The sequence below is a fragment of the Protopterus annectens genome, chromosome 12.part0, assembly GCF_019279795.1.
Source record: "Protopterus annectens isolate FY-2018-M chromosome 12.part0, PAN1.0, whole genome shotgun sequence".
Classification (NCBI taxonomy): domain Eukaryota; kingdom Metazoa; phylum Chordata; order Ceratodontiformes; family Protopteridae; genus Protopterus; species Protopterus annectens.
In genome coordinates this window covers 1,132,823,397-1,132,849,706 of record NC_056746.1, presented here as the reverse complement: position 1 = coordinate 1,132,849,706, position 26,310 = coordinate 1,132,823,397, and the positions used below count along the sequence as shown (strand labels likewise).

Here is a 26,310-nt window from a genome sequence, read left to right as displayed (position 1 = left end):
TCTCTGGGCTGTCCATTATTTCCCTGTAACACCCACTCTGTTAGGAATTTTTGCTTGCTTAATGCATACCTCAACATGGATTCATACACTTACACAATGGCATTTTGTAGCTTTTTTAGAGTAGAGATGGCTGAAAATCTAATCGTATTTTTCTAGAGCTTTGCATTAAAGCTGAAAGATTTCCCTGTAATTTTATAATAGCATTTAATGTGGTCTGAAGAGCTGTCTTTTTGAATGTCTAAGGGTGTTCTCATTCATGGTACAGTGTGTCTGTCCTTGTTGCACACAGCTGTGGGTGGTGTCAGAATTTTGGCATGAATATATGCATACCATATCTCAGAATATCATGTAATAATATGACACAGAGCTGGGCCTAGGCTTTAGAGACTGGAATCATGTGTTTTTTGACAATTGTTAATGGCTGCAGGCATCTTTCTCTCTCATATTATGAAGGGTGTTTGTGTCACAGAAGTCATAAAATCCTGTCATGAAAAGAATAGGTAGAGTGCTTCTTAACACCAGATACCATGTCTGCCAGTAGATACTCTGTTAAGTGTGAAACTTGTTTGACCACTTAACGAAAACGATCAAATGCCACTGCTTCAGAGGTTATGGCTAATAAGACTCGTGATTTTAGTTGTTCATTGCAGTGCAGAATACACATTAGCACCAACCATTGTCTTGTGTTGGTAGTTCTTTCAAAAAAACTTTGAATGTTCACTTTTCTGGTCCTTATGTCATTGTCAAATTCAAATGTAAATAAGCAAACTTCTCAGTACAATACTAATATCTTCTGGAAAAAGTTGTAACTACTACCCTTACGTATCCTGTCATTGTTGCATTTCACACTGTTTCTAGGTGACGTAAGTAACTACTACCCTTACGTATCCTGTCATTGTTGCATTTCACACTGTTTCTAGGTGACGTAAGTAACTACTACCCTTACGTATCCTGTCATTGTTGCATTTCACACTGTTTCTAGGTGACATAAGTAACTACTACCCTTACGTATCCTGTCATTGTTGCATTTCACACTGTTTCTAGGTGACGTAAGTAACTACTACCCTTACGTATCCTGTCATTGTTGCATTTCACACTGTTTCTAGGTGACATAAGTAACTACTACCCTTACGTATCCTGTCATTGTTGCATTTCACACTGTTTCTAGGTGACGTAAGTAACTACTACCCTTACGTATCCTGTCATTGTTGCATTTCACACTGTTTCTAGGTGACATAAGTAACTACTACCCTTACGTATCCTGTCATTGTTGCATTTCACACTGTTTCTAGGTGACATAAGTAACTACTACCCTTACGTATCCTGTCATTGTTGCATTTCACACTGTTTCTAGGTGACGTAAGTAACTACTACCCTTACGTATCCTGTCATTGTTGCATTTCACACTGTTTCTAGGTGACGTAAGTAACTACTACCCCACGTATCCTGTCATTGTTGCATTTCACACTGTTTCTAGGTGACGTAAGTAACTACTACCCTTACGTATCCTGTCATTGTTGCATTTCACACTGTTTCTAGGTGACGTACGTTTTTGCCATTGTTACCCTACTTTTGTTTTACTTTTAAATGCTGTAACAGTTGTTTTTACTTTGACCCAAAATGTGGCTGAAGAGGGTCAACTGATCAGTTTGCCTTCTCAGTTAACAAATCTGAAATAAATTGAATGAATACATAAAATGTGTGAACACATTACTTTATGTGGAGAGATGTTAATGTGAATGTTTACCTTCATGCCATACATGCTGGGAACAAAAAGGTTACCAACAGGTAATGCTTGGGTTATATTTTATCAAATTATTATTGGCAGAGACTTATACAGTTCAGGGACAAACTGAAATGGACTTTCCCCCAGAACCACTATAAGTAAATCCAGTTCACTTTTGTGCTGAACTGGGAGCGATTCCTATATTAGTAAGTATAAGGCAGGGTACACGATGCTTATGGTGCCAACCTGTGACAGACTACAACTAATACACAACAAAAGGACAATTTAGAATGGGCAGTCAACTCAAACAGCATGCTTTTGTAGGTGAAAGGAGAGCCTGACTATCCAGAGGAAATTAATAAAGACACATAGAGAGCATATAAATTCAGCATAGATGATAAACAAAGGTCAGGATCAAACCCTGAACCCTGGAGTTCCTCCTATCCTTACTTGAAAGCTGATTTTAAAATTGCAACATGTGCTGTTAAAAATCAAAGTGAAGTGATCACTCTTAGGGTTCATTAAACAAAGGATCTCTATGACTGAGGTATGCATCTGTGTTCTGGAGTGGTTATACATGACAGTGATTTAATCTATAAACACTGTAAATGGATCTGCTTATAATATTACCAGATCACGATATTATTCCAATCCTATTTAAATCATTATGAGGAGCAGTAAGAAAACTTGCATGTTGGCCATCACTGGCTGAATGTAAATGGATCTGCTTATAATATTACCAGATCACAATATTATTCCAATCCTATTTAAATCATTATGAGGAGCCCTGAGAAAACATGCATGTTAGCCATCACTAGCTGAACTCTGTGATGTCTTTGGGTTGATTGTTACTCTGAACCTAATTTTCATCTAGTTAACACATAGCTCTCTCTAAATAGAGCCCTAGTAATAGTTCTCTTTATGCCAGGCTCCTCTGTACATTGATGCGTTCTATTTACACTGTCCTGCTGCTGAATGTGACATTAGATTTAAGTTAGTGATGGCTCAGGTGGATGTTAAACACTTGGTGAAAAAAAGACTAAGAGATATTTCCTAGTATCCTGGACAAATTTCCGTACCCTGTCTCTGTAAATGTGTATGCCGAGTGACACATTACTTTCAGCCTGTGAGTAGCACGCCCTTTGCTGTAGGTGATATACATTCACTATTACAGGTGTCAATAATGCAGTAATTTGAGCTTATACCCTCCCTCCAAAATGGGAAAGCTAGTGACAGTTGCTTATTTACATTCTTCTGTGACCACTTCCTACAGCATCCCTGCCACCAGCTGAGGTAATCTGAGACACAGTTAGGAATTCATCCCTCAATGCCATGAGAATAGGTGGGGTAAAAGTTACCTGAATGCTTTTTTAAGTGGCATTGCAAGTTTTAGATTGCAAGATCTACTGTAATATGGCTATTCCGGATAAACTGGGAAGGATATTCAGAGACCAAGAGAGGGAAAAACTTAGCAGTAGTCACTGATATAGTAGCCGGGTCTCACTGTGACAGTCTGCAACCAAGATGCCCGATCAGGTTCAGACTGGTGGTGCTGCAGTCCTTCTGTGTAGTGAGGAGGAAGGAGACATGGTGAGAGAAGATGGTACTTCTTAGAGTAATATAAACATGAATAAGCAGAGCATCATGGGTACTAAATGAAAAGAATGAACCTAGACTTTACTCAGTGGGACAACACTAACAAAGAAAGGACATTGCTTCTGTATAGATAACCAGAATCACACCATGTAGCGAAGGGAATAGGACAAAGCAAATGTACTTTACAACAGAGCAATGACCAAAGAAGTATAGTATGTATACATTAAAATGATGGACGATGGTACAGGGATGCCTAAAAGAAACATTTCCATAATTTAGTTTAAATGCATGTGCATGCTGGGGAGAGGTTCCACAGGGGCTTAATATTTAGAAAAATGGTGATGAAAAGTAATACAGTGTGCAACAAGCAACACACCAAAGTCTGTTAAGGGAAATAGCTTCATTCATGAATTGTAGGAACAACCAACAGGAGAGACAGTAATTTAACAGCAGGGAGGATGTCTGAAGTGCATAAGATACACATAAAGGAATCTTAAGGACATGTAAATGTTAAATGGATATAAATAAGCAGATGTTTAGTAGGGGGTCCACAGTGACTGTATATGTGGTGAAGGGATTATAAGCATGCACTGCAGGCTAGAGCTGCTGTGTTTACTATCAGATTCTCTCTCTCTTATTTCAGTCATGCTTTATATAGAAACAATTTAATACACAGATTTGATGGCACAACATGTTGAAATGTCAGGTTGTTTGTGCATATGTGTGTGGATGTGGATTTACTTGGAGGTGAATGTGGGTGATAAGAAGGTGGAATCTCTCTTGTTTTTTTTTTTCCCCTTCTAAATCCATACTTACTTTTTCGGTTGCAGACTCCTTGGTAAGCTGGTTATCAGCCTCCAACACCTGATGACAACTGGCCGTCTGGTTCTCACAGAGGCACTGGTGGATAAAAACAACACATTAACAGAGGTAAACATCATTCAAGTTCATCTGTAACCTACTAACAAGACTGCATATTTTTTTTACAATGAAGCACTATAAACTCTGCATAATTTTTTATTTAATTTGAGAGTAAACAGCCATTCAGGCAGTGGTCATTTGCCATGGGACAGTTTACACTCATTTTAGAAATGTAAATAAACCAATATTGTTTTGCAGAAGTGCATGCTATAAGAATATAACTCTTAAGGGATTTCGTAAACAAGTAATGACTTGCACTATTATATCACCTGATTTGCTTAGGAATGGATAGTCACTAGCACAGAGTTGGCTATGTAGGGTAAGAGTGTGCATCCAAATTACTTATATTGATTATTGACATTCTACACTCTAACCAATGGCTATCAGAAACACCAAGGAGACGAGAGCATGGGTAACTTATTTGACATGAGGTACAGTTGTTTGGGTTTATCAACTGCTCATAGAATATTTATTCTTTGAATCAGTTTTAAGACCTCTAGTGATGCCATTTTCTTTCACTTATCTCTGTTTTCTTCAAATGATCTCAGCCTCCTTTCCCTGTCTCAGAATCTTGTACACCCACAGCATACCTTTCATAACTCTGCCGCCCTTTTTTGATCTCCACAATGAGCAAACTCAGATCTTCCATTCTTTTTTCACGGTATAAACATTGTAGCTCTTGGACTATCCTGGTAGTCTGTAATTGCCAACTATCTACCACCCTAACGGATATTTTATTGAGCAGAGCTTTCCAAAACTCTCAAGATATGGGCATAAAGTCATATACTGTGCCATGACTCTTCATTGTGTTTGAATGATTGCTTTAAGTATGACACATCCTCACACTCTTTCACATGCTGAATACTTCATTTTGACAGACGCTTTCACATCCAGGTGCTTTTTTTTATTTTATCTTGCTTATTTGGACTCCATTATGCACTAATCCCTAGGAGGTATCCTCCTACTACCATGCATTATTTTACTTTAATTTGTATTAAATGATAGTGTTTCTTGTTTAACACCTTGTCTGTCATGTCTGCCTGCTCTCTTCAGAGTGCAGACCTCAGTCTCATCTGCTAAAGTTTCCTGCTCGCTATTGTAAAGCTGCCCTTGTTCCTTGTACTGTTCTGTGTCTGTAGCAAGCGTGAGAAACAGTATTGCTCTTCCCCTTAGGCTGGAAACTTTTCAGGAGTCACTTTTCTTGAGTTGACAGTACTGGTATCACAAGGATGCAATTTTAATGCTAATCAACCATTAACTCAATCAAAGTGGCAACTTTATAGCTACTGACATATTGGTCACTACGTTAACCAAGCTGTTGTGAGGAACTGAATCAGAGATCTTGCTGAACTCCAAATATGTGACACCCACTGAGTGACCCTTATTTACCTCAGTGGTAACCCACTTATAATACTACAACAAATATGACTGATGAGACTTTTTTTCCATGATTGTTAGTTATTTTCCTGCAGTTCAAATGAAAGGAAAGAGTCTCAGAATGTAACAGGAGCATAAAAATCAGCTCACTGAACCCGATTGATGATAAGTACATAGGGTCATACTAGGTTGTTGATCAGCTAGATTATTTGTAGCCTAGCCCCCAAGATCTCATTTCATCAGAGAAGGAGAAGTAACTACTAATTAATTTCTTCCTATTTTGGTGAGGGTTTGACGTGCCAGAACAAGTTCAGTTTCTGGTTTTCCATACGTTATTCCAGGTTGTGTATGAAGAGGATCAGTAGCTACTTTGTTTTACATTTAAGGGACATCTAGTCCATAAAAGAGGGGATTCTTTGACAGAGGAAGATATCTATTTCACCAGTATATCCACGGTAACCTGTGGTAGGAGTTGAGTTCCTTCAAGCGGGTGTAGAAGATGTAGTATGTTTTATGATTATGCAAGAAGTTGCATAGAACTAGATCCTTTGAAGCTTTCTAGATGAGGCAAAGGCCCCCCTCAAAGTCTTTAAGACACAAAAAAGAAAGAAAGTGCTTTAAAACAGTCTATGTAGGACATGGAAGACATGCCCTTGGTTTTCTTGTGAGGAACTGCTTTGGTATTTTAAGTGAAGTCATACGTTTAGACAAGTGCATAATGAAAAGAGCGTTATATTTAATTATGGGTCTTATAAGGGAGGGTACAGTGGGATAATAAGTTCCTTTGACCTAGAAGAAATGACCCCTGTTAATCAGTCTGGCTAGATAAAAGGATTTCCTAATGACAGTAGACGCATAATGGACAAAGGATAGTTCATTGTCAGTGAAAGTGCCCAGGCCCCTAATAACTGTGTCAGTTTTCAAAGGGGTGTCATCTGTGTAGCAGGTGTTTTGTTGAAATATTTTCAAAAGGACGCTATAATATATTGCTTATCATTTAGCTCAAGGCCGTGGTCCTGACACCACTTACTGTCCATGAATATAGTGGTGTGTTTATGAGACAGGGTCATCAAGTGGGGGGAGGTGCTTACCTATCATCAGGTCGTCAGTTATTTGTAATAGATTTGTCCTTAAATAATATCTGTAGACAGAAGGGTTTAATGGTAGATCACATTTAACCCTCATAGGGAATGTTACTGAGTGGTGGCTAGGTTTGACCAAAGATGGGGCAACTGCAAGAATAGAACACAGTGGGATTATATTAGTGAGGACAAGATTCAGTTCTTTGAGCCTCTAGTTAGGACATGAACTAGGTGGTCTAAGGAGGTAGTATTGATGAAATCTAGACAACATTGTGCACACTGATTTCTGATAGTGTAGGTTATTATTTATTTATTTTATTTATTTATTTACATTTGTTTACCGGGAAAGTCCGACTGGGCCAGAAGCCCATTTTCAGTGGAAGCCCTAGGAGAAAAGCTCCACAGACATATAAGTTGTATTACAAAGTTAATGATGGGAGGAGAAATGGCATAGGCATTATCCTGAAGGAACAGTATGCTAAGAGTGTTTTGGAGGTGAAAAGAGTGTCGGATAGAGTGATGTTTATGAAGCTGGAAATTGATGGTGTAATGATGAATGTTGTTAGTGCATATGCTCCACAAGTTGGATGTGCGATGGATGAGAAAGAAAAATTTTGGAGCGAGTTGGATGAAGTGGTGATGACTGTACCCAAGGGTGAGAGACTGGTGATTGGAGCAGATTTCAATGGGCATGTTGGTGAAGGGAACAGAGGGGATGAGGAAGTGATGGGTAGGTATGGTGTTAAGCAAAGGAATGCAGAAGGTCAGATGGTAGTGGATATTGTGAAAAGGATGGACATGGCTTTGATGAATACGTATTTTAACAAGAGGGAGGAGCATAGGGTGACATACAAGAGTGGAGGACGATGCACACAGGTGGATTATATCTTATGTAGAAGGACCAGTCTGAAGGAGACTGGAGACTGTAAAGTGGTGGCAGGGGAAAGTGTAGTTAGGCAGCATAGGATGGTGGTTTGTAGGATGACATTGGTGATCAAGAAGAGGAGGATGAGTGTGAGGACAGCATCAAGGATCAAATGGTGGAAATTGAAAAAGGGTAATTGTGAGGTGATGTTCAGGGAAGGGTTAAGACAGGCACTGGGTGGCAGTGAAGAGTTACCGAATAGCTGGGTAACTACAGCAGAGCTAGTAAGAGAGATGGCTAGAAAGGTGCTTGGTGTGACATCTGGAAAGAGGAAGGAGGACAAGGAGACCTGGTGGTGGAATGAAGAAGTTTGGCGAAGAAGAAGTGGGATTGTCAAAAGATGAAGAAAGTAGACAAGAGTATAAGGAGATGAGGTGCATGGCAAAGAGAGAGGTGGCGAAGGCTAAGGATAAGGCATATGAAGAGTTGTATAAAAGGTTGGACACTAAGTAGGGAGAAAAGGACCTGTACCGATTGGCTAGACAGAGGGACCGAGCTAGTAAAGATGTGCAGCAGGTAAGGGTGATAAATGATAATGAGGGAAACGTACTCACAAGCGAGGAGAGTGTGTTGAGCAGATGGAAAGAGTACTTTGAGGGGTTGATGAATGAAGAGAATGAGAGGGAGAGAAGGTTGGATGATGTGCGGATAGTGAATCATGAAGTGCAGTGGATTAGCAAGGCGGTAGTAAGGATAGCTATGAAGATGAGGAAGAATGGAAAGGCTGTTGGTCCAGATGACATACCTGTTGAAGCATGGAGGTGTTTAGGTACCGATTTTTAAGAATAAGGGTAATGTGCAGAGCTGTAGTAACTACATAGAGATTAAACTGATCAGTCCCAGCATGAAGTTATGGGAAAGAGTAGTGGAAGTTAGGTTAAGAAGGGAGGTAATGATTAGTGATCAGCAGTATGGTTTCATGCCAGGAAAGAGCACTACAGATGCGATATTTAATCTGAGAGTGTTGATGGAGAAGTACAGAGAAGGTCAGAAGGAGTTGCATTGTGTCTTTGTGGATTTAGAGAAAGCATATGACAGGGTGCCTAGAGAGGAGTTGTGGTATTGTATGAAGAAGTCAGGAGTGTCAGAGAAGTATGTAAGAGTGGTACAGGACATGTACGAGGGTAGTGTGACAGCGGTGAGGTCTGCAGTGGGAGTGACGGATGCGTTTAAGGTGGAGGTGGGATTACATCAAGGATCAGCTCTGAGCCCTTTCTTATTTGCAATGGTGATGGACAGGTTGACAGACGAGATCAGACAGGAGTCCTCGTGGACTATGATGTTTGCAGATGACATTGTGATCTGTAGTGTGAGTAAGGAACAGGTGGAGGAGACCCTGGAGAGGTGGAGATATGCTCTAGAGAGAAGAGGAATGAAGGTCAGCAGGACTAAGACAGAATATATTTGTGTGAATGAGAGGGAGGATAGAGGAATGGTGAGGATGCAGGGAGTAGAGGTGGTGAAGGTGAATGAGTTTAAGTACTTGGGATCAACAGTTCAGAGTAATAGTGAGTGTGGAAGAGAGGTGAAGAAGAGAGTACAGGCAGGATGGAGTGGATGGAGAAGAGTGTCAGGAGTGATTTGTGACAGACGAGTACCAGTAAGAGTGAAAGGGATGGTCTACAAGAGGGTAGTGAGACCAGCTATGTTATATGGGTTGGAGACAGTGGCATTGACAAAAAGGCAGGAGTCAGAGCTTGACGTGGCAGAGGTGAAGATGTTAAGATTTGCACTGGGTGTGATGAGGATGGACAGGATTAGGAATAAGTATATTAGAGGGTCAGCCCAGGTTGGAAGGTTTGGAGACAAAGCCAGAGAGGCAAGATTACATTAGTTTGGACATGTGCTGAGGAGGGATGCAGAGTATATTGGGAAAAAGATGCTAAGGATGAAGCTGCCAGGTAACAGGAAAAGAGGAAGGCCTAAGATAAGGTTTATGGATGTGGTGAGAGAGGACATGCAGGTGGTTGGTGTGACAGAGCAAGATGCAGAGGACAGGAAGAAATGGAAACAGTTGATCTCCTGTGGTGACCCCTAATGGGAGCAGCCGAAAGAAGAAGAAGAATGGAAGGATAGTTGCATCCAGCAGGAGGATAGCATTTGGTTCAATGATGAGAGACTTCAGTTTGTTTAGACATGTATTGTGGGCTGCGGGTAATATGGGAAGGATATGGTAGTTGGCTATGATGTGGTACAAATTTTTATTGATGAGAAGTAGGATGTGGAGGAGCTCGTGGTCACTGTCTTATCTCATGAGTCTTGATGTGATTTGGCTTCTCAGGAATACGGACACACCATGACCAATAACATAGTCATCTTCAGTGATGGGTCTGAACAAGTAGTACACATTGAAACCCAGTACTGCAGTGGTGCTATAGCTACATTTATTTATTTAACATTTGTTTATTGGGATAGTCTAACTGGGTCAGGAACCCATTTTCAGCACAGGCCCTGGAAGGAAAGCTCCAAATGATATTTGAAAGTTAAGACATTATATATGAACAAGACAACAGCAAGTATTAAAGCACACATTAAATAAGTCATGAATACTAAATAAGTACAGAGAGGTCGATGCAAAAATAAAACATGTATTAGAGAGGCAATACTAAATAAAAGTAATGTGGTAGATTACAACTTTTTTTATCAGGCAGGATCATGAGCGGACTGGTGATCTGTTGGCGACCCCTAACTGGGAAATGGTGAAAGAAGAAGAAAATTAAGGTAAAGAGTGAGAGTCAGACTATTAGAAGCAAGCATATGCTTGGAGGAATTGTGGTGCAGGATGGGAATAGTTAAGGGTGTAGAAATACATAAAGTTTCTTAGTTCGATATGGTAATGGTTAATAGATGAAATTCATGGTCTAGGAAAATATGTTTCAGTAACGATGCAGATATTTACATTTCTGCAGGTCAGGAGGGCTTGTGAGGAATGCATATTCTTATTCAAGCATCTAGCATTGAGCATCACTACCTTTATGTAGTCCTGGTTTTGTTTGACTATAGCGGTAGTTTGAGGAGATTGACCCTGCCTAAAAAGGACAGTACCAGGATGAAGAAAGTTTTTGCCAATACGCAAAAGCCATTTGGGAGGAGACAGAGAGAGGTATATATATATATATATATATATATATAGAGAGAGAGAGAGAGAGAGAGAGGTACAGGTGACCCCTAGCAAAGCAATGTCTCAGGCTCCTTGGTGATGGTAAGATGCTGCTCAAGGCTAGTTTCATACTAACCTCTGACACATATTCTGAGAGCTCCATCATGTCTCGTTATATGATCCAGGAAGGTGTGCCTGAAATCATTGTCACTAATATGCACAATGACCAAGTCATATGTCTATCTTGGGAGAAGGGACCTGATGTCTGTATTGATGTGGTAAATCCTGGCATGTGAGAGAAACAGCTGTCACCCTTTCCTTGCTCAGCCTGGTTAGTGGTACATTTGTGTGTCTCACTATGGAATCACCCGTGGCAAGGACATTACCAGGTTTGCTGTTGGCCTTGTCTCCTTAAGGGTATTGGATTGCCAGCTGGGTGACCCCTTTTTTCTTTTCTACTGTTTGTTTTTTCTACAGTTGCTGTTTATTTGTGAGAGTTTATTAAGTATTAGGATGAAGGCAACAATTTTTCATGCCAGCAGGAGGTTTATAAATGTAAATTCTGATTTGTGTTCTACTTAGAACTCATTGAAAGAACAGGGAGCATTCCTTTTTTCAGCTCTTAGTTCCCATTTTGAAACTGAACGTTGCTTACTTGCTGTGCATGATAATGTGATATAATTTGATGTAATAACATCTTATTTTAGGGTGGTATAGAACCACAATGATTGACATTGCTGCCTTACAATGCTTGGGTCTGCAGTTCATTTCTGGGTTGGTATGACTTCTCTACAAAGTTTGCATGTCGTGAGTGTGTTTACATTTGGAACTACAGCTTCCTCCCACATCCCAAACATATGTTGCAGGTGAACAGATGATCCTCTAAATTGCGCGCGTGTGTGTGTGTGTGTGTGTGTGTGTGTGTGTGTGTGGTGTGTGGTGTGTGTGTGTGTGTGTGTGTGTGTGTGTGTGTGTGTATGTGTGTGTGTGTCTGCACATGCACATATATGTACAAATCCTGCAGTGAGTTGTTACATTGTTCAGGATAAACTTGTTGAGATAGGATTTGTTTTCCCTTGACCCTGCACCGTATTAAGAAGGTGAGTCGAAGAATGAACGAATGAATGAATGTCTTGTTTAATTTCTTTCTGTTTTTAGTTTAATCTAATTTTGCAATAGTATTAGCTTTACACTTTTCTGTAATTCGTCTCAGTGGTTAATATTTCTTATCTTACTATTCTTTTATTTATCTGAATGCATTCTATTATATTTTACCTGCTTCATGGGTGATAACATGTTCTTAGGGCTAGCCCACCTGCCCCATTACTGAAGGAATGAATGAATATACTGCTGTTGAAAAACTACTAATCTGTTACTTTAAATATTTTACAGTACTATGACATTGCTATGTCTAGTAACTTGAGTATTACTGACACTGAAAAACAAGCAAAAAAAGCATGACAAGGGGACTGTCCTGTTTGTTTACATATATGTATAAACTAACATGCCAAAGTCTGCTGAGAGTTCTTTTCACGTTAAGCCTTCTGTTCAGTTCTTAGGCATGATAGGAACACATCTCTGGTGGTGTTTAAACACATAATGTTTACATGAGATATAAACAAGTGCTTATAGTAGGATGTTCAGTCTGTGTCCATGTCCATAGTTCAAAACTGGAGTGGCAGATGTGTAGCAGAGGCTTAGATGGAAGCTGTTTGGCCACTAATTAATTTCTGTCCTTCTGTATTGCTGGATTTATCAGCAGGATTATGCCAAATTATGTATCTTGTACATAGGTGCTCAGCTGTGTTTGTGTTACAGTAATGACGTGAATGGAAGAAAGATTAAAATAAGAGGAGTGACGTACTGTTTACCCAGTGTCACAAATAGCAAAGGAACAGAAAGACAGGGTTGGTGGAATACCACACTCATGAGTCACCTGCTGTAAGTGCCTGACTATGCTCTGTCCCAGAAGCAAAGTCAAGCGGTTTCATCCACAGAAGCTGAAATAGCAAAGTACTGCTTGTCTTTCTTCTTACATTTCACATCTGTAGTAGGTCACCACTTCAGTAAAGTTTAAATAGATGCACACACACACACACACACACACACACACACACACACACACACACACACACACACACACACACACACACACACACACACACACCACACACACACACACAATATACATTCACACGCACACACATGCGCACATACGCGCACACACACACACACACACACACACACACACACACACACACACACACACACACACACACACACACACAGAAAAAGTCCTCTGGTAAAGCTCTGGTCAAATCATAGAACTGAAAGGATACTATTAGCTCTCATAAGGAGCTTGAACCCAAGACCTCTAGCATATTACACTGGCATAACTGCCACTCGACCAACAAAATTCTCTGGACAGATTGGCACTGAGTTTTCCCAGCATGATGATTAAGGTCACATTACAAACATGCACGCACACACACACACGCACACACACATACCCACCAGCACACACACACACACACACATGCACACACACACACACACACACACACACACACACACACACACACACACACACACACACACACACACACACACACACACACACACACACACACACACACACACACACACACACACACACACACCCACCAACACACACATGCACACACACACACACACACGCACGCACACAAGCGCACACACACACACACACACACACACACACACACACACACACACACACACACACACACACACACACACACACATGCACACACACACACACACGCACGCACACAAGCACACACACACACACACACACACACACACACACACACACATACACACACACGCACACATACACAGCCCTTTGCTTAGACACTGTTAGAATACTAGAATTCGCTTCAGGAAACTTAATTCGTATCTATTTTTCTCTTTCCATTTTTTTGCTTATTTTGCAGGATTACAAAACTGTGGTAGCTACTAATAGTCTCTCAAGAGTCTCCTCCTGCAAAATAGGGTAATTTTTATGAGAAACTTTCTTTCTTTTCATTTAGGGCATGAAGAACTTGATTGTTTTTGTCTTGTTTATACAGCCATAATGATTTTTTCTTGCTCTTGTCTGTAAGTCTTTCATTGCTGATCTATTGCTGCTACCCTATTACAGCCTGTAACTTATATATGAAAAACAAACAGAAGGAATATTAATTTCACTTAGAAATTCTGGAATGCATTAGTATGATAGCCACCATTTTGCTAGCAGGTTATGGATTACAGGCATATGCGTTAGAAGTACTGCCACTTAAATGCAGTAGTAGAGGGTGGTGTATTGTAGGAGTTTACCAACCTTCGTACAAGATGTTGAACTGAAATCCCTTCTAGCCAGCTCTGGTCCTATAGTGGAAGGTATTCCTAAAACATAGCAGGAGCTTGCAGGTTTGCACAAGCTTTAGGCTTTGCATTCTAATGTGCATAAAACTTGTTTTGGCAGCCTAGTCCCATGGTGAAGAGGGATTAAGCCGTGAGTGTGGCCCAGTTGATCTGAGTTCAAGTAGTATAATAGGATTTTGAGAGACGAGGTGGTAGAAGATGAGCTGATCATTGATGAATCGTGTTCAACCTGAGATAGGGAGGCTGCTAAACCCACACCATTAGTGACACCTAGAGGTGCCTGGTGTATTATACAACTATTGACTCGCAATGTATAGGGCAAGGATGGAAGCAGGTTGGTGTGAGTGTGTGTGTGAGTGTGTTTGTATGCGCTTGCATGTACACATTCGTGTGGCAGCATGAATCCCTCTTCTCCACAATTACCCAGCTAGAGGAAGTCTGTGACTGACTCTGGGGAGGGGAGGGTAGGCTACTCTGCAGGACTCAAAGTTTGAGTGTTCTCTGCCACCCATTGCTGGGGGACTGCATGGAAGAAAACATAAATTGAAGGGCTTCCCATGCTTCCTGGGCAGGAAGGAATTGGCTGTAGGGCTCTAACCTAGTGCAGAGATTTCCAGTGTGATGGGGCAACTGAGAAGAGGTAGTGGAACCATCAGGACAGGGTCCAGTGAATGCAGGGTTTGGACTTGTTCAAGCAGTAGTCCAGAGGTCTTTTCAGTTGTTACTATGTAAAATAGCCTCATCATGTATACCCACTTCCATGCCAGTCCTGAACTGCATTTAAATGGTTTTGGTGAATGTTGTACAGGCGTCCAGTACTTTTTCTCAGTATATTTCTCATGATGCTAACATACAGCTTCATCCGCAGATTCTTGTATTTCCCTCTGGTATTGTATGTGGACTGTACAATTATCTCAACACTGGCATCATAATCCCCTTTTCACTGTTTGCTTCCTTGTTTAATTTCTCCAAGTCTTTTGGGTTTCTAATACCATGACAGGAATGGAATCCATTCCTAAGTCAAAGTATGATTAAAGTTCATGAAATAAGTATTGTTTCAGTTTTTGATGTTAGCCAGAAGTGCTCTTCGCAACACCCGCAGTGTACCCAGTATTCAAATGTTTCTAGTTCTGTTTTACAAAACCTACATTTGTCTGTTTCTTCCACTTGTTCAATGGACTTTGTAAACCAACGTGTACGTAGCTCACTATCTTGGGCCGTCAATATTAACCTTTCATCGCTTGATTTAAATTCATCTCTCCTTAACCATTCCTGTGTTTGATCCTGATCAACATGAGGTTGTTCCAAGAGTTTTCTATAACTGAAACTATATTTATGCATTTTCCACATTTCTTGCATTCTCATCTGATTCTTCATCTTATATACTTTCTTTTGTTTTTTGGCACATTCAGTTGCTGCCTGACTTTTATATACTTCTGGTTTGATTTCCATTCCCACTTGACACCAATATGCTTCTGCTAAACTAACTAAAGAAGTCATCTTTATTTTATTTATTTATTTTATTTATTTTTATTTAACATTTGTTTAGCAGGAAAGTCCGGCTTGGAACAAAGCCAATTTTCAGTGGATGCCTAGGGAGAAACATTCCAGACGCATGTCTTTGTAACGTGGGAGGAAACTGGAGCACTCGGAGGAAACCCACATGAAAGCAGGGAGGACATGCGAACTCCGCACAGAAGGCATCCCAGCCGAAAATCTAACTGTGAGGCAACAACTCTACTGCAGCACCACTGTGCCGTCATGACCTTAGCTTTATTCTCCTTGTGTTTTAAAAATTTCACTATGTTTGGGTCTTTTGAGGTCAGCATATTTATTTATTTATTTATTATATTTATTTGACATTTGCTGACCGGGAAAGTCCGACTTGATCAGGAACCCATTTTCAGAGGTGGCCCGTGGAGAAAAGCTCCACAAATTAAAACATTTGACAATATAGAAAGTAAAAACATTTGACAAAGCACAGGTAAAAATGGTCATTTCATTTACATGCAGGTACATAGCTTACAAAGTTATAGATAGCCCATTTGGCATAAAGGCAGTTAAGTTTCAATTTCTGCAGTCATTAGGCAGCCATGAAATACAGAGATACATAGGTTTGTTCAGTTAGAGTATCTAATTCGAAATGTTGGTAGGCTAATGGTATGTGCTATAAAGAAAGTTAGTCTAGTTAAGAATGACGTTTACAGGGGTATTTAGGTAGACTGCAGGTAGACCTTTGTAAAATGAAATAGAGAATGTAAAAGTTGGTTTAGATGTATATTAGTCAGACTAGGAGGTAATAAGTGGAGAGAAAAGGGGGAGCTTAATATTTGTGGTTAGGACTTGGTGAATCAGGCAGCTGTGTCTACAGAAGGGAAGAGGGAAAAATGTATGGTAGGGTAAAGTAGGACAGACGGGAAAAAAGGAAAGAAGAAAAATAAGTGGGGGGAGAGGGGAAGGAAAGTCTAGAAGAGGAAACAGGAAGTATAGAAGAGTTTAGGGAGTGGAAGGTGAGGTGGGGGGAGGCTAGGTAGATTGGCACAGGGTTTCTAGATCTTTTTGGGGCAGGGGCGGATGCTTGTATCTTGGTGTTTTTTAGTGTGAGTTTAACATTTTTGTGGTTTTCTATTGCTCTGATGTCTGCTGGTAAGGCATTCTAGAGATTAGCTACTATGTAGGAGTATAGGCACTATCCAGCTTTTTTCTTTGACCTATGTAAGGTTACTAGTTGTTTGTCTTCAGATCGGAGGGCCCTGGTGGGTAAGTAGCTTTGGAGGAGTGAGTTAAGTGATGGGCAAGTATTGGGGTGATGTATTTCACTGTATGCCATATTAAGTTGTTGGTGGTCTAGGAGATGTGGTAGTTTGAGCCAAATGAGGGTACTGAGAACTGTGCAGTGGTGTACATTATGGGGTGCATTTATAGCAAATTTAGCAATCTTATTATAGCAAAATTCCAATTTGTTTTTTTAGGGTAATCTTATTGTTTGTCAGAATGGGAGCAGCATAGAGGAGAGAGGGGAGCAGGTAAGTAGTAGCCAGGGTGTATTTTGTGGTTGAGTTCATGAAGTTTTTGTGCCGGTATAGCATTTCTGCTTTGCAGTGAGTTTTTTTATTACATTTTGAATATGTAGATCAAAGGAAAGCTTGTTATCTGTGGTTACTCCTAGTAGTTTGGCTTGGGAGATGACTTCTAGATGAGTTTTGTTTAGAGAAAAGATCTTAAATTCAGTTGAGAGATTTTTTGGGTGTGAAAAGAAGGAATTTAGTTATATTTGGGTTCAGCAGGAGCTGGGCATTGTTTAGCCAGGTCTCTATGGACATGTAGGAGGTTTGGGTTAGTTGCTGGAGGTGTTTTATGTTATTGGAGGATAAGATGATGGTTGAATTATTGGCATATTGTATCAGGGGCCATTGGTGGGAGGTGAAGTGAAGGTTGTTAACAAAGATGTTAAAGAGTAATGGTCTGAGAATGGACTTCTGAGGGACTTCAGTATTGTTAGGTAGAAAGTTAGAGAGGGTTCCCTGCCATTTTTCACAGTGTTGTCTGTCTGTTAAGTAACTGTTAAACCATACTTAGGTAGAAGGGGAAAGACTGAGGGTAGAGAGTTGTTGTAGTTGTTTTGAGTGGGAAACAGTGTCGAAGGCCTTAGATAGATCAAGAAATATTACAGATATTAGTAGTCCAGCATTCCTGGCTTTGTTAACCGCATCTGTAAAGGGGAGTAATGCAGAGGTGTACTATGTCAAGGTATGAAGCTGTGTTGGGTGGGGGTGAGTAGATTATTTTGTAGGGTGTGATTAAGTAGCTGTTTATGTATGCATTTTTCCAACATTTCAGGTAGGGGAGACAATATAGCAATGGGGCGATCATTGGAGATGTCAAAGCACTTACCGCCTTTCTGCAGGGTGGTTATTATGGATTTTTTCCAGAGGGAGGGGATGTAGGATTCTGAGATGGATCGAGTGATCAGTATACTGACAGGATAAGCTATAGGATCGACGGCTATTTTTAAGTACTCTGGTGGAAGGTTGTTAGCAGATGGAGAATAAGGATTTAGTTTGAAGAGTAACCTATGTATAACTCAAGTGTATACAGGTTGAAGAGTAAGGAGGGGAAGAAGTTGGTGAGTTGCCAATGTGATCTGTGGGCAATGGGAAGATGAGGAGGGGTGCTGTGTGTTAGTTTGGGAAGGGCTGGGGTTGTACATAGGATGAGAGTTTGAAGGCTGGTTGGAGGGACTGAGTAAATTGAGTATGCTCTCTATGAAATGTGTATTGAAAGCTTCTGCTATTTGGGATGGGGTTTTATCAGTGGCAGGGGATGGGTTTTCTTTGGTCCCGGGGGTAAGGAGCTGAGAGATGGTATGCCAACATTTTTTGGGTTGTTTTGTGGAAGGTTAGCTGTTGGGCGAAATAGAGCTTCTTATCTTTATTTATCATTTTTTTGCTTGGTTGCATAACTGTCTATAGTTTTGAAAGTGTGGGTCATTTTCATTTTTTTGCCATTCTTGTCAGGATTTGTCTGTTGTTACTAGAAGGTTTTTGGTGCTCTTGGCTAGCCAAGGAGCATGATTAGTTTTTACTCTGTTGGAGCAGAGGGGAGCTAGGTTAAGAGTATCTAGGAATATTTTGTTGAAGTGGCTGATGGCTTCATCCAAAGGTAGGAATTTTAGTATGGACCAGTTTATTGATTTTATTATTGAGTTAAATTGGTGTTGGTTAAATTTAGACAAACTGCTTGAGGTTTTATAGATGTGGCTTCTGGTAGTGTGGGTTATGATTCTGTTAATATAGGTAGATAGGTGGTCACTTAAGTTATTTGGTAGAGTTCCAGAGTTGGTGTATTTGTGGGGATCTGAAACTAGGATCCAGTCAAGTGTGGTTCCTTGGTCTTTATTTTTTGGGATTCTAGCTGGAGCAGAGATGAGCTGAGTGAAATCGTATAGGTTTTTGCTATTGGTAGTGTTGTCAGAGTTTAGATCTTGCCAATTTATGTTGGTATCCCCCATGATGATGGTTTCATTGGATATGTTTTGGGAGATCCAGGATAGGATGTTTTCTAATATGGGAATGTTATTCCCTGGGGGAATGTATAGGACTATGATGCATAGTTATTTAGTTTTATTCATTTTAAGGAGGCTAACAGAATTTTGGCAGTAGAAAAGGAGGGGATGGGTTTGGCATAAGGGAGTAGGGTGAGAGTGTTAGGATAGATTAAAGCTACACCTCCCTGTTTCTTATGTGTTCGGTCTGCTCTAATTATGTGGTAGCCTGGTGGGAATAGTTCCATTTCTTTTATATGTGGCTTGAGCCATGTTTCAGTAAGTGCAAGTATGTCAGGAGAATGCTGGGTTAGCTATGCATGGAGTTCTATAGTTTTGTTGCAGATGCTACATAGGTTGAGTGATTAATAGTAGATTTTTAGGGGAAGAAGCTTTGGAAAAGGTGGGGTTAGAGGACCGACTTGGATTGGGATGGATGTCACCACACTGGGCTAAATAGGAGATTGTTTTTGTATGGTGGTTGAAGAGGGTTGATTTATTTGAATACTTAAATTTTGTAATAGATAGGGGTGTGGTTTTAGATGAGTTATGTAGAATTTTGAATTTGACATTTTGTAGTATGCTGAAATTATATAGAGTGGGTACTATGTTTGAGTAGGAATATGTTTTTGTTTCTAGAGAAGTATTGGATGTAGAAGACTTTTCTGTTAAAAGGAGGTTCTGTGGGTTTAATGCTGTGATATGTATAAGAAGACAGAGAGTTAGGCAGTTTACTATCAAAATGTTGAAATTCACATGGTCGACGTCCATAATGTCGAAAGTCATTACACCGAATGTTCAAAATACCGAAAAAAAAATGTCTAAATTTAAATGGTTGAAAAACACCTGCAAACTAACACTAGTGTTTTTGCAGGGGGCTGTGCCCCCCTGCGCCCCCCCCCGGTACTTATATATTACAACTCCAAGATTGCACAAGGGAAAATCCTTGCTCTGTTTGCAACATAATGTCAACAGGTAATTTGCATGCACTTCCTGTCGACCAAATGAACTACTTAATATTCATGTGTCGACCATATGAGTTGATCATATGAATGTTAGACCAAACAAATTTCAACATTTTGATAGTAAACCAAATTAGGCAAGGTAGGGACAGTGTGATAAAGTTATACTAAGACATGCTAGAGAATCTAAAGGGTGGTAGGGAAAGTATTGAGTAAGTTATGTGGGTCAGGTGGGTGTACAAGTGTAGGGTGATAATGTGTGGGCTGAAGGTCTGTTAGGATTAGCTGGATGATAGATATTAGGTACAGTATATGGTGTGGTGGAGGGTAAGTGGAAAACCCTGATTGGAGAGGGATTATTGGTGTGGATTGATTGGTTTCAGGAGATGTAGAAGGAGGAATTAGGGTTGTTATAAAAGTAATTGAAGTGAAGGTGGTTGGGAATGGGGATAGGGTAGGGGAGTGAAGAGAGCCTGAGCACAGTGTGCGTGAAAAGAGTGGGGCTACACCGGTCAGAGCAGGTCACATGAAAAACAATCAGTAGTTGCAGAGCAGTCAAGGCAAGTGGTTGTACCAGTAAGCTAAACAAAGAGGAAGAGGAAAGGGAAGACCAGAGTTTATGAATTAACAGTAAAAGAAAGAGGGGAAGAACCAAAAGTGAAGGAGAAGATATTAAGAAAAGTAGGGGGGGGTCGCTAAGAAGAGTAGGTAAGAGAAGAATAGGTTAGGCAGAGTAGTTTTTGTGGTGTTAGGGCATGCCTAAAGGGAATCCAGAAAAGAAGGTAGCAGTAGTATGGTAGGAAGGCTAGGGTTTAAAGTAAATGAAAAGAAGGTCAGAGAGATGGACAGTGTGGGGGGGGGCAGTGGATCTGTTAAATTAAGGCTAGGTAAGGTGTTAGAGTTTACTTATTATGCAGGCTTAAAAGGCAAGCTGGCTTAAAAGGCAAGTTAGCTGGGCATTTAGGCAGGAAAGAGAGCAAAACTTATAGGTGGTAGACGTTGGCAAGTTCTGGTGGTGAGCAGGATGCCAGTTGAGGATTACAAAGATTACAATTAGGAAATAAAAAACGCATACATTAATTACTGAGGCAGGTGGGCTGGTAAACCATACAATCCAGAGGCTGGTCAAGGATGGTGGCTGCAGTATAGGTAGTATTTTCCAGGGTCTTAGACATGCAGCACAATATTGTGGAGAGACTAGATGCCCAGGCTGTATGCAAGAAGCTTGTATGTTAATTATTGAGGCAGGTGGGCTGGTAAACCCTACAATCTAGAGGTTGGTCAAGGATGTTGGGTGCAATATATGTAGCAGTTCCCAGGATCTCAGAGATGCAGCACAATACTGTGGAGAGTGTGGATGCCCAGGCTGTATGCAAGGAGCTAGTACTGGTCTGTTTTGCTTTTATGGTACAATCAATACACGGAATTCCAAAAATGGTGAGGCTACACCACTAGAGACAGTATAGAGGGGGCTCAATAAGGACTGAGGGAGAGAAAGATATGCATGCAGTCCTATGGTTGCAGATATATACATGTAATCAACTTTGAGAAGGCCCATACCTTCTTCAGAATGGGGAATATATAGTCTTGATAAACTATGATTTTTATACTTCATTTGATAAGCATGAAACATCCTTTTTGTTTTCCTGTCCATCTGGTTCAACACCTTTTGGGGCCAGTCAATCACTACAAAACTATAAGGACAGGAAGAGCAAATTGGTTTATAGCTTGGACTTTGTTCCTAGATGTCAGCCCTGTTTTCAGTATTAATTTTAGTCTTCTGAAATATTCCTTACTAAGTTTTATTCGCATCAATTCATGTTTTATTGTTTATCCTTCATCAATTTCTAAATATTTATACACTCCCTCTTGCTCAAGTTCTTTTATATCACATTCCTGTCACAGGCTGATGTTTTCTTGGTGCCGCAGCTTCCCAGCTTTAAAGGTTGCTTTTGCAAATAACATTCTTATATCATCTGAAAAAGTTGTGACCACTTGCAGTTGTGCTTTCAGTTCCTCATCTAATGAACTATACAGTTTTAAAATCATCTACAAAAAGAAGATGCAAAGTCTTTATACTTTGTTGTTTTCTGGGAGTCAAATTGTAGCCATGACCTAATGCATTAAGTAGACAACTTAACAGATTAAGAACAAAACAAAAGAGCAGCGGTGGCAAATAGTCACCATGGAATATCCCTCTTTGGATTTTTATCCCTGGAATAATAATTTGTCTTTTATCATGGCTTAACTGCAAAGTGATTTGCCACTGTTTCATGGTTGCTGCAATGTAATTGATCAGTGTAGAGTGTGTCTTGCACATTTTAAGCACTATTTTATCCATGAATGTGGGATACTGTTACCTTTTTTTTCTATTGCCATGATTGAGTTTTCTTCCGAATGGCTATAAACTTTGTTGGCATCAATTCCAATGTATTGTTTATATGTCATTAGAAGGCAAGTTATTGGTCTAGAGTTTTAGGGTAGCTTGCAGGTTTGTTCTTAAGTAGGAGTACTATTTTTCATGTTGTTAACCAGGCTGGTGTGTGTTCGGGGTGTGCATATAAAGAGTTCTTACTCATGGCATCTTGTAACAATGTTAATACTTTCATCTAGAAGTTAGGTACTGCATCTGGGCTTGGGGTTTTCCAGTCAGGACCTTTTCTTAACTTTGTTTCAATTTCTCTTACTGTTACTTCATCCCATTTTATATCATAGGTTCATAGGTTCATACTAGGCTATCTGCCCTAGGGCATTTATAAGCCTAGCCAGAGTGTGTTTGGCTTTTGCCACCCATTTTAAATTAATTTTGCTATGCCCTTTTTCGAGGTTAGTATACTGTGCCTCTGTCTAACAGTGACACAGAAGTGATACCCGGGGTAAACCTACGATTTCCCATCCACTCATCAAGATTCCTCTTGAAGAGAGTCAATGAGGGACTCTGCCTAACCTGGACTGGGATTTTATTCCAGAGTGAAGGGAGCCTCTGGGTTATGAATCTGTCCCTCCAGCATGTCCTATTTATTTCAGTGCTGAGGTTCAAGTCTCTCGAGCGCATAGCTCGATAGGATTCGGATTTTCTGAGGTGCAGCATGTCCATTAATTCCGGGTTGGACATGGCTTTATACGTCAGACACAGATTGCCTCTGAGCAGGCGGTATGTCACTGAGTAGAGCTGGAGTTTCTTTAACCGGGCAGTATATGGCATCTGTTTGAGCCCTTTGATCCTCATGGTGAGGTACTTTTGGGGTCTTTCCAGTTGCTGCAGGTGTCTGGTAAGGTACATCCCAAAAGGGGCATTGTACTCAATTATGGGCCTGATGAGGGATGAGTAAAGAGGCACGATGACCTCCCCTGATCTAGATGTGAATCCCTTCATGATTAGGTGGGCTATATAAAATGTTTTTCTAACCACTTTGGCCACGTGGTTGTCAAATGAGAGATTGCTATCAACTTGGGTCCCCAGGTCCCTAATTACTTCTTCTGTACTTAATGGATTACCACCTATGTGGTAATTTGTGGGCACTTTGTTTTTGCCAAAGGGGATGACTATACACTTTTTGGCATTTAGCTTGAGGCCATGGCTCTGGCACCAGTTGTCTGTTTCTATGAGGCCCTTTTGGAGGATGCTTGTGTCGGCTGGAGAGTTGATTATGGCGCCCAGTTTGCAGTCATCTGCGAACTTGGTCAGCCACAGTCCTTCCATGTTGGCCTGTACCTCCGAGAAATATATACTGAACAAGAGAGGTCCCAGGATTGAGCCTTATGGGATGTCACTTGTAACTGATTTGGAGTCTGACATGGCTCCAGCAATTCTAACCATGTTGGTTCTGTCCTTGAGCCAGTTTGGAACCCATCTAGTGACATAGGGGTTTATATTTAAGCTGGTGAGCTTATCTATAATGCCAGAGTGGGGTATTCTATCAAAGGCTTTTGCGAGGTCCAGGTAGGCTGTGTGGACCACCTTCCCCTCATCAATGGCCTTGGTGACTGTTTCAAAGAAATCAACCAGGTTTAAGAGGCAGGATCTGCCCTTAACAAAGCTGAACTGGGTAGGATCCAGTGTCTGTAGGTCCCCAATATCTTTATTTATGAGGTCCATGATGATACTTTCCATAGCTTTGCAGACCAAGCTAGTAAGGCTTATGGGGCGATAGTTTCCCAGATCTGTTGAGGCACCACCTTTGTGGAGAGGGACCACTGTTGCTGTACGCCACTCTTTGGGTACATATCCTGTAGTAAGGCTGAGATTGAACAGTAGTTTTATGTTTGGGTTTAGCTCTTCTTGGAGTTCATGTAGGATGCAGCCCGGGACACCGTCTGGTCCCATTGATGCTGTGTTTTTTGCTTTGGAGAAGGGTGGCTCTTACGTGAGCATCTGAGATATCAGGGGGGCAGCACTCTGCTGGGATAGATATTTGCCCTTTTGGTGGGGGGGGAGAGAAGTTTGCGCTGAACCTGTCAGCTAGGATGTTGGCAATGTCTGTGGGTTTGGTGTATTTTTTGTCATTTTGGACTAATCCTGAGCATATCTGGGAATTCCCACCCAGGTTCCTAACATAACTAAAGAAAGCCTTGTGATTATCCTTAGTGTCCTGTGCAATTTTTCTCTCGAAGCTGGGCTTAGACGATTTTATGAGTGCCTATAGTTTTTTGCTAATACTGATCAGAGATGCCTTCCCTTTTTGGGATTTTGCTCTATCATGTGGTAGCATCCTCCTTCTATTGTATAGTTTGTTTATGGCTGGGGTCCACCAGACAGGACATCTGCCTTTGGAGGATTGGGTCTTGGTTTTATTTGGGATTGCATGATCCATGCATTCCTGAAGGTGTTCATAGAATGCGTTTATAAATTATTCTGCGGTCTGGGCCGCATTTTCCACAGGCCCGGGGGCTTTGAAGGATTCCACCTTGGTTTTGAGGAGTGTGAAATTTGCTTTAGAGAAGTTTTTCACTGTAGTTTTCTGGGCAGGAGGTGGTGTCGGGATGTGAATATCCAGTGAGATTAGTATATGGTCTGATCTTACCAGTGAGGGATACACTTCTGGTCTGGAGCATAGAGTCCCCATGTTGGTGATGATCAGGTCCAGTATGTTTTCCCCTCTTGTGGGAGTGGTAACAAGTTGTTCCATAGCATTTGAGTTTATAAATTCTAGGAACCCTTGGGCTAGGGTGTTGGAGCTAGAGTAATGCTCCCAGTCTATGTTTGGTTAGTTGAAGTCGCCCAATATAATGGTGTTTGGAGATACCTTCATATTTTCCAGTGTTCTCAGGAAGGCCGAGTGGGGTTCCTGGGTTTGGGAGGGTGGTCTGCAGCAGGCTATAAACTGGAAGGCAGTTTTACCCACTGTTAGTTGCACATGGATAGTCTCTGATGCTTCGTGCTGTGCCACCAACTTGGAGGTGTGGGTATCTTTGACGAATATTGATACTCTCCCTCCTTTTGCGGTTTGGTCCAAGTTGTGGGGTCGAAAAGCATGGTATGAGGTATAACCTGGTAGTGCTGGGGTGCTCTCAGGAGCCTTGACCCAGGTTTCTGTTACTGCACAGATATCAATGTTATCCATGCTAAGGAGAGTTTCGAGTGCATGCATCTTGAGGTTTAGACTTCTGGCGTTAAGTAGCATTACTCTTAGTTTCTTATCCCTTGTGATACCTATGGAGGTGGGTTTGACTTTTGAACCTTGCCTAAAAAGGCACTATGGGGGTAGCAAGAGCCTTTGCCAATATCCGAAAGCCCAGGGATGACAGGTGCAAGCCGTCCCTAGCGAAGCATTGTGGCTTGTCGAGCATGTCATCCCAGGCTGACAGGGATTGGATCCCCTTTGAATGACACCAATGCTTAAGCCAATTGTTGAAATTGATCATCTTGTCTTCATATTGTGGCATCATTCTTGGTGAGGGTAAGATGCTACTCAAGGTCAGGGTCATATCAGCCTGGGCTACATGCTCAGAGAGCTCCTCTATGCCTCTTTTCATGTAGTCCAGGGAGGTACGTCTCAGGTCATTCACACCAGCATGGACAATGACTGAGTCATATTTGTACTTGCCTTGGAGTGACCTGAGTGCTTGTGTTATGTGGCGGATCCTAGCGGCCGACAGGCAGCTCATTGTGACCTTCTCCTTGTTCAGCCTGGTGAGCGGGACGTCAGTGTGCCTAACGATAGAGTCACCT

At 41.1% G+C, this 26,310-nt stretch overlaps 1 protein-coding gene across 1 annotated transcript in view; it reads left to right on the top strand.

The window, feature by feature from the left end:
- The window catches only part of LOC122817026 (fer-1-like protein 4), a 1,119,105-nt gene that overhangs the window by 211,921 nt on the left and 880,874 nt on the right, over window positions 1-26,310 (top strand). Inside the window, exon 4 of the mRNA XM_044090141.1 lies at window positions 4,153-4,252. Within this exon, the coding sequence (XP_043946076.1) occupies window positions 4,153-4,252 (100 nt within the window). The remainder of the gene's footprint in view (window positions 1-4,152; window positions 4,253-26,310) is intronic.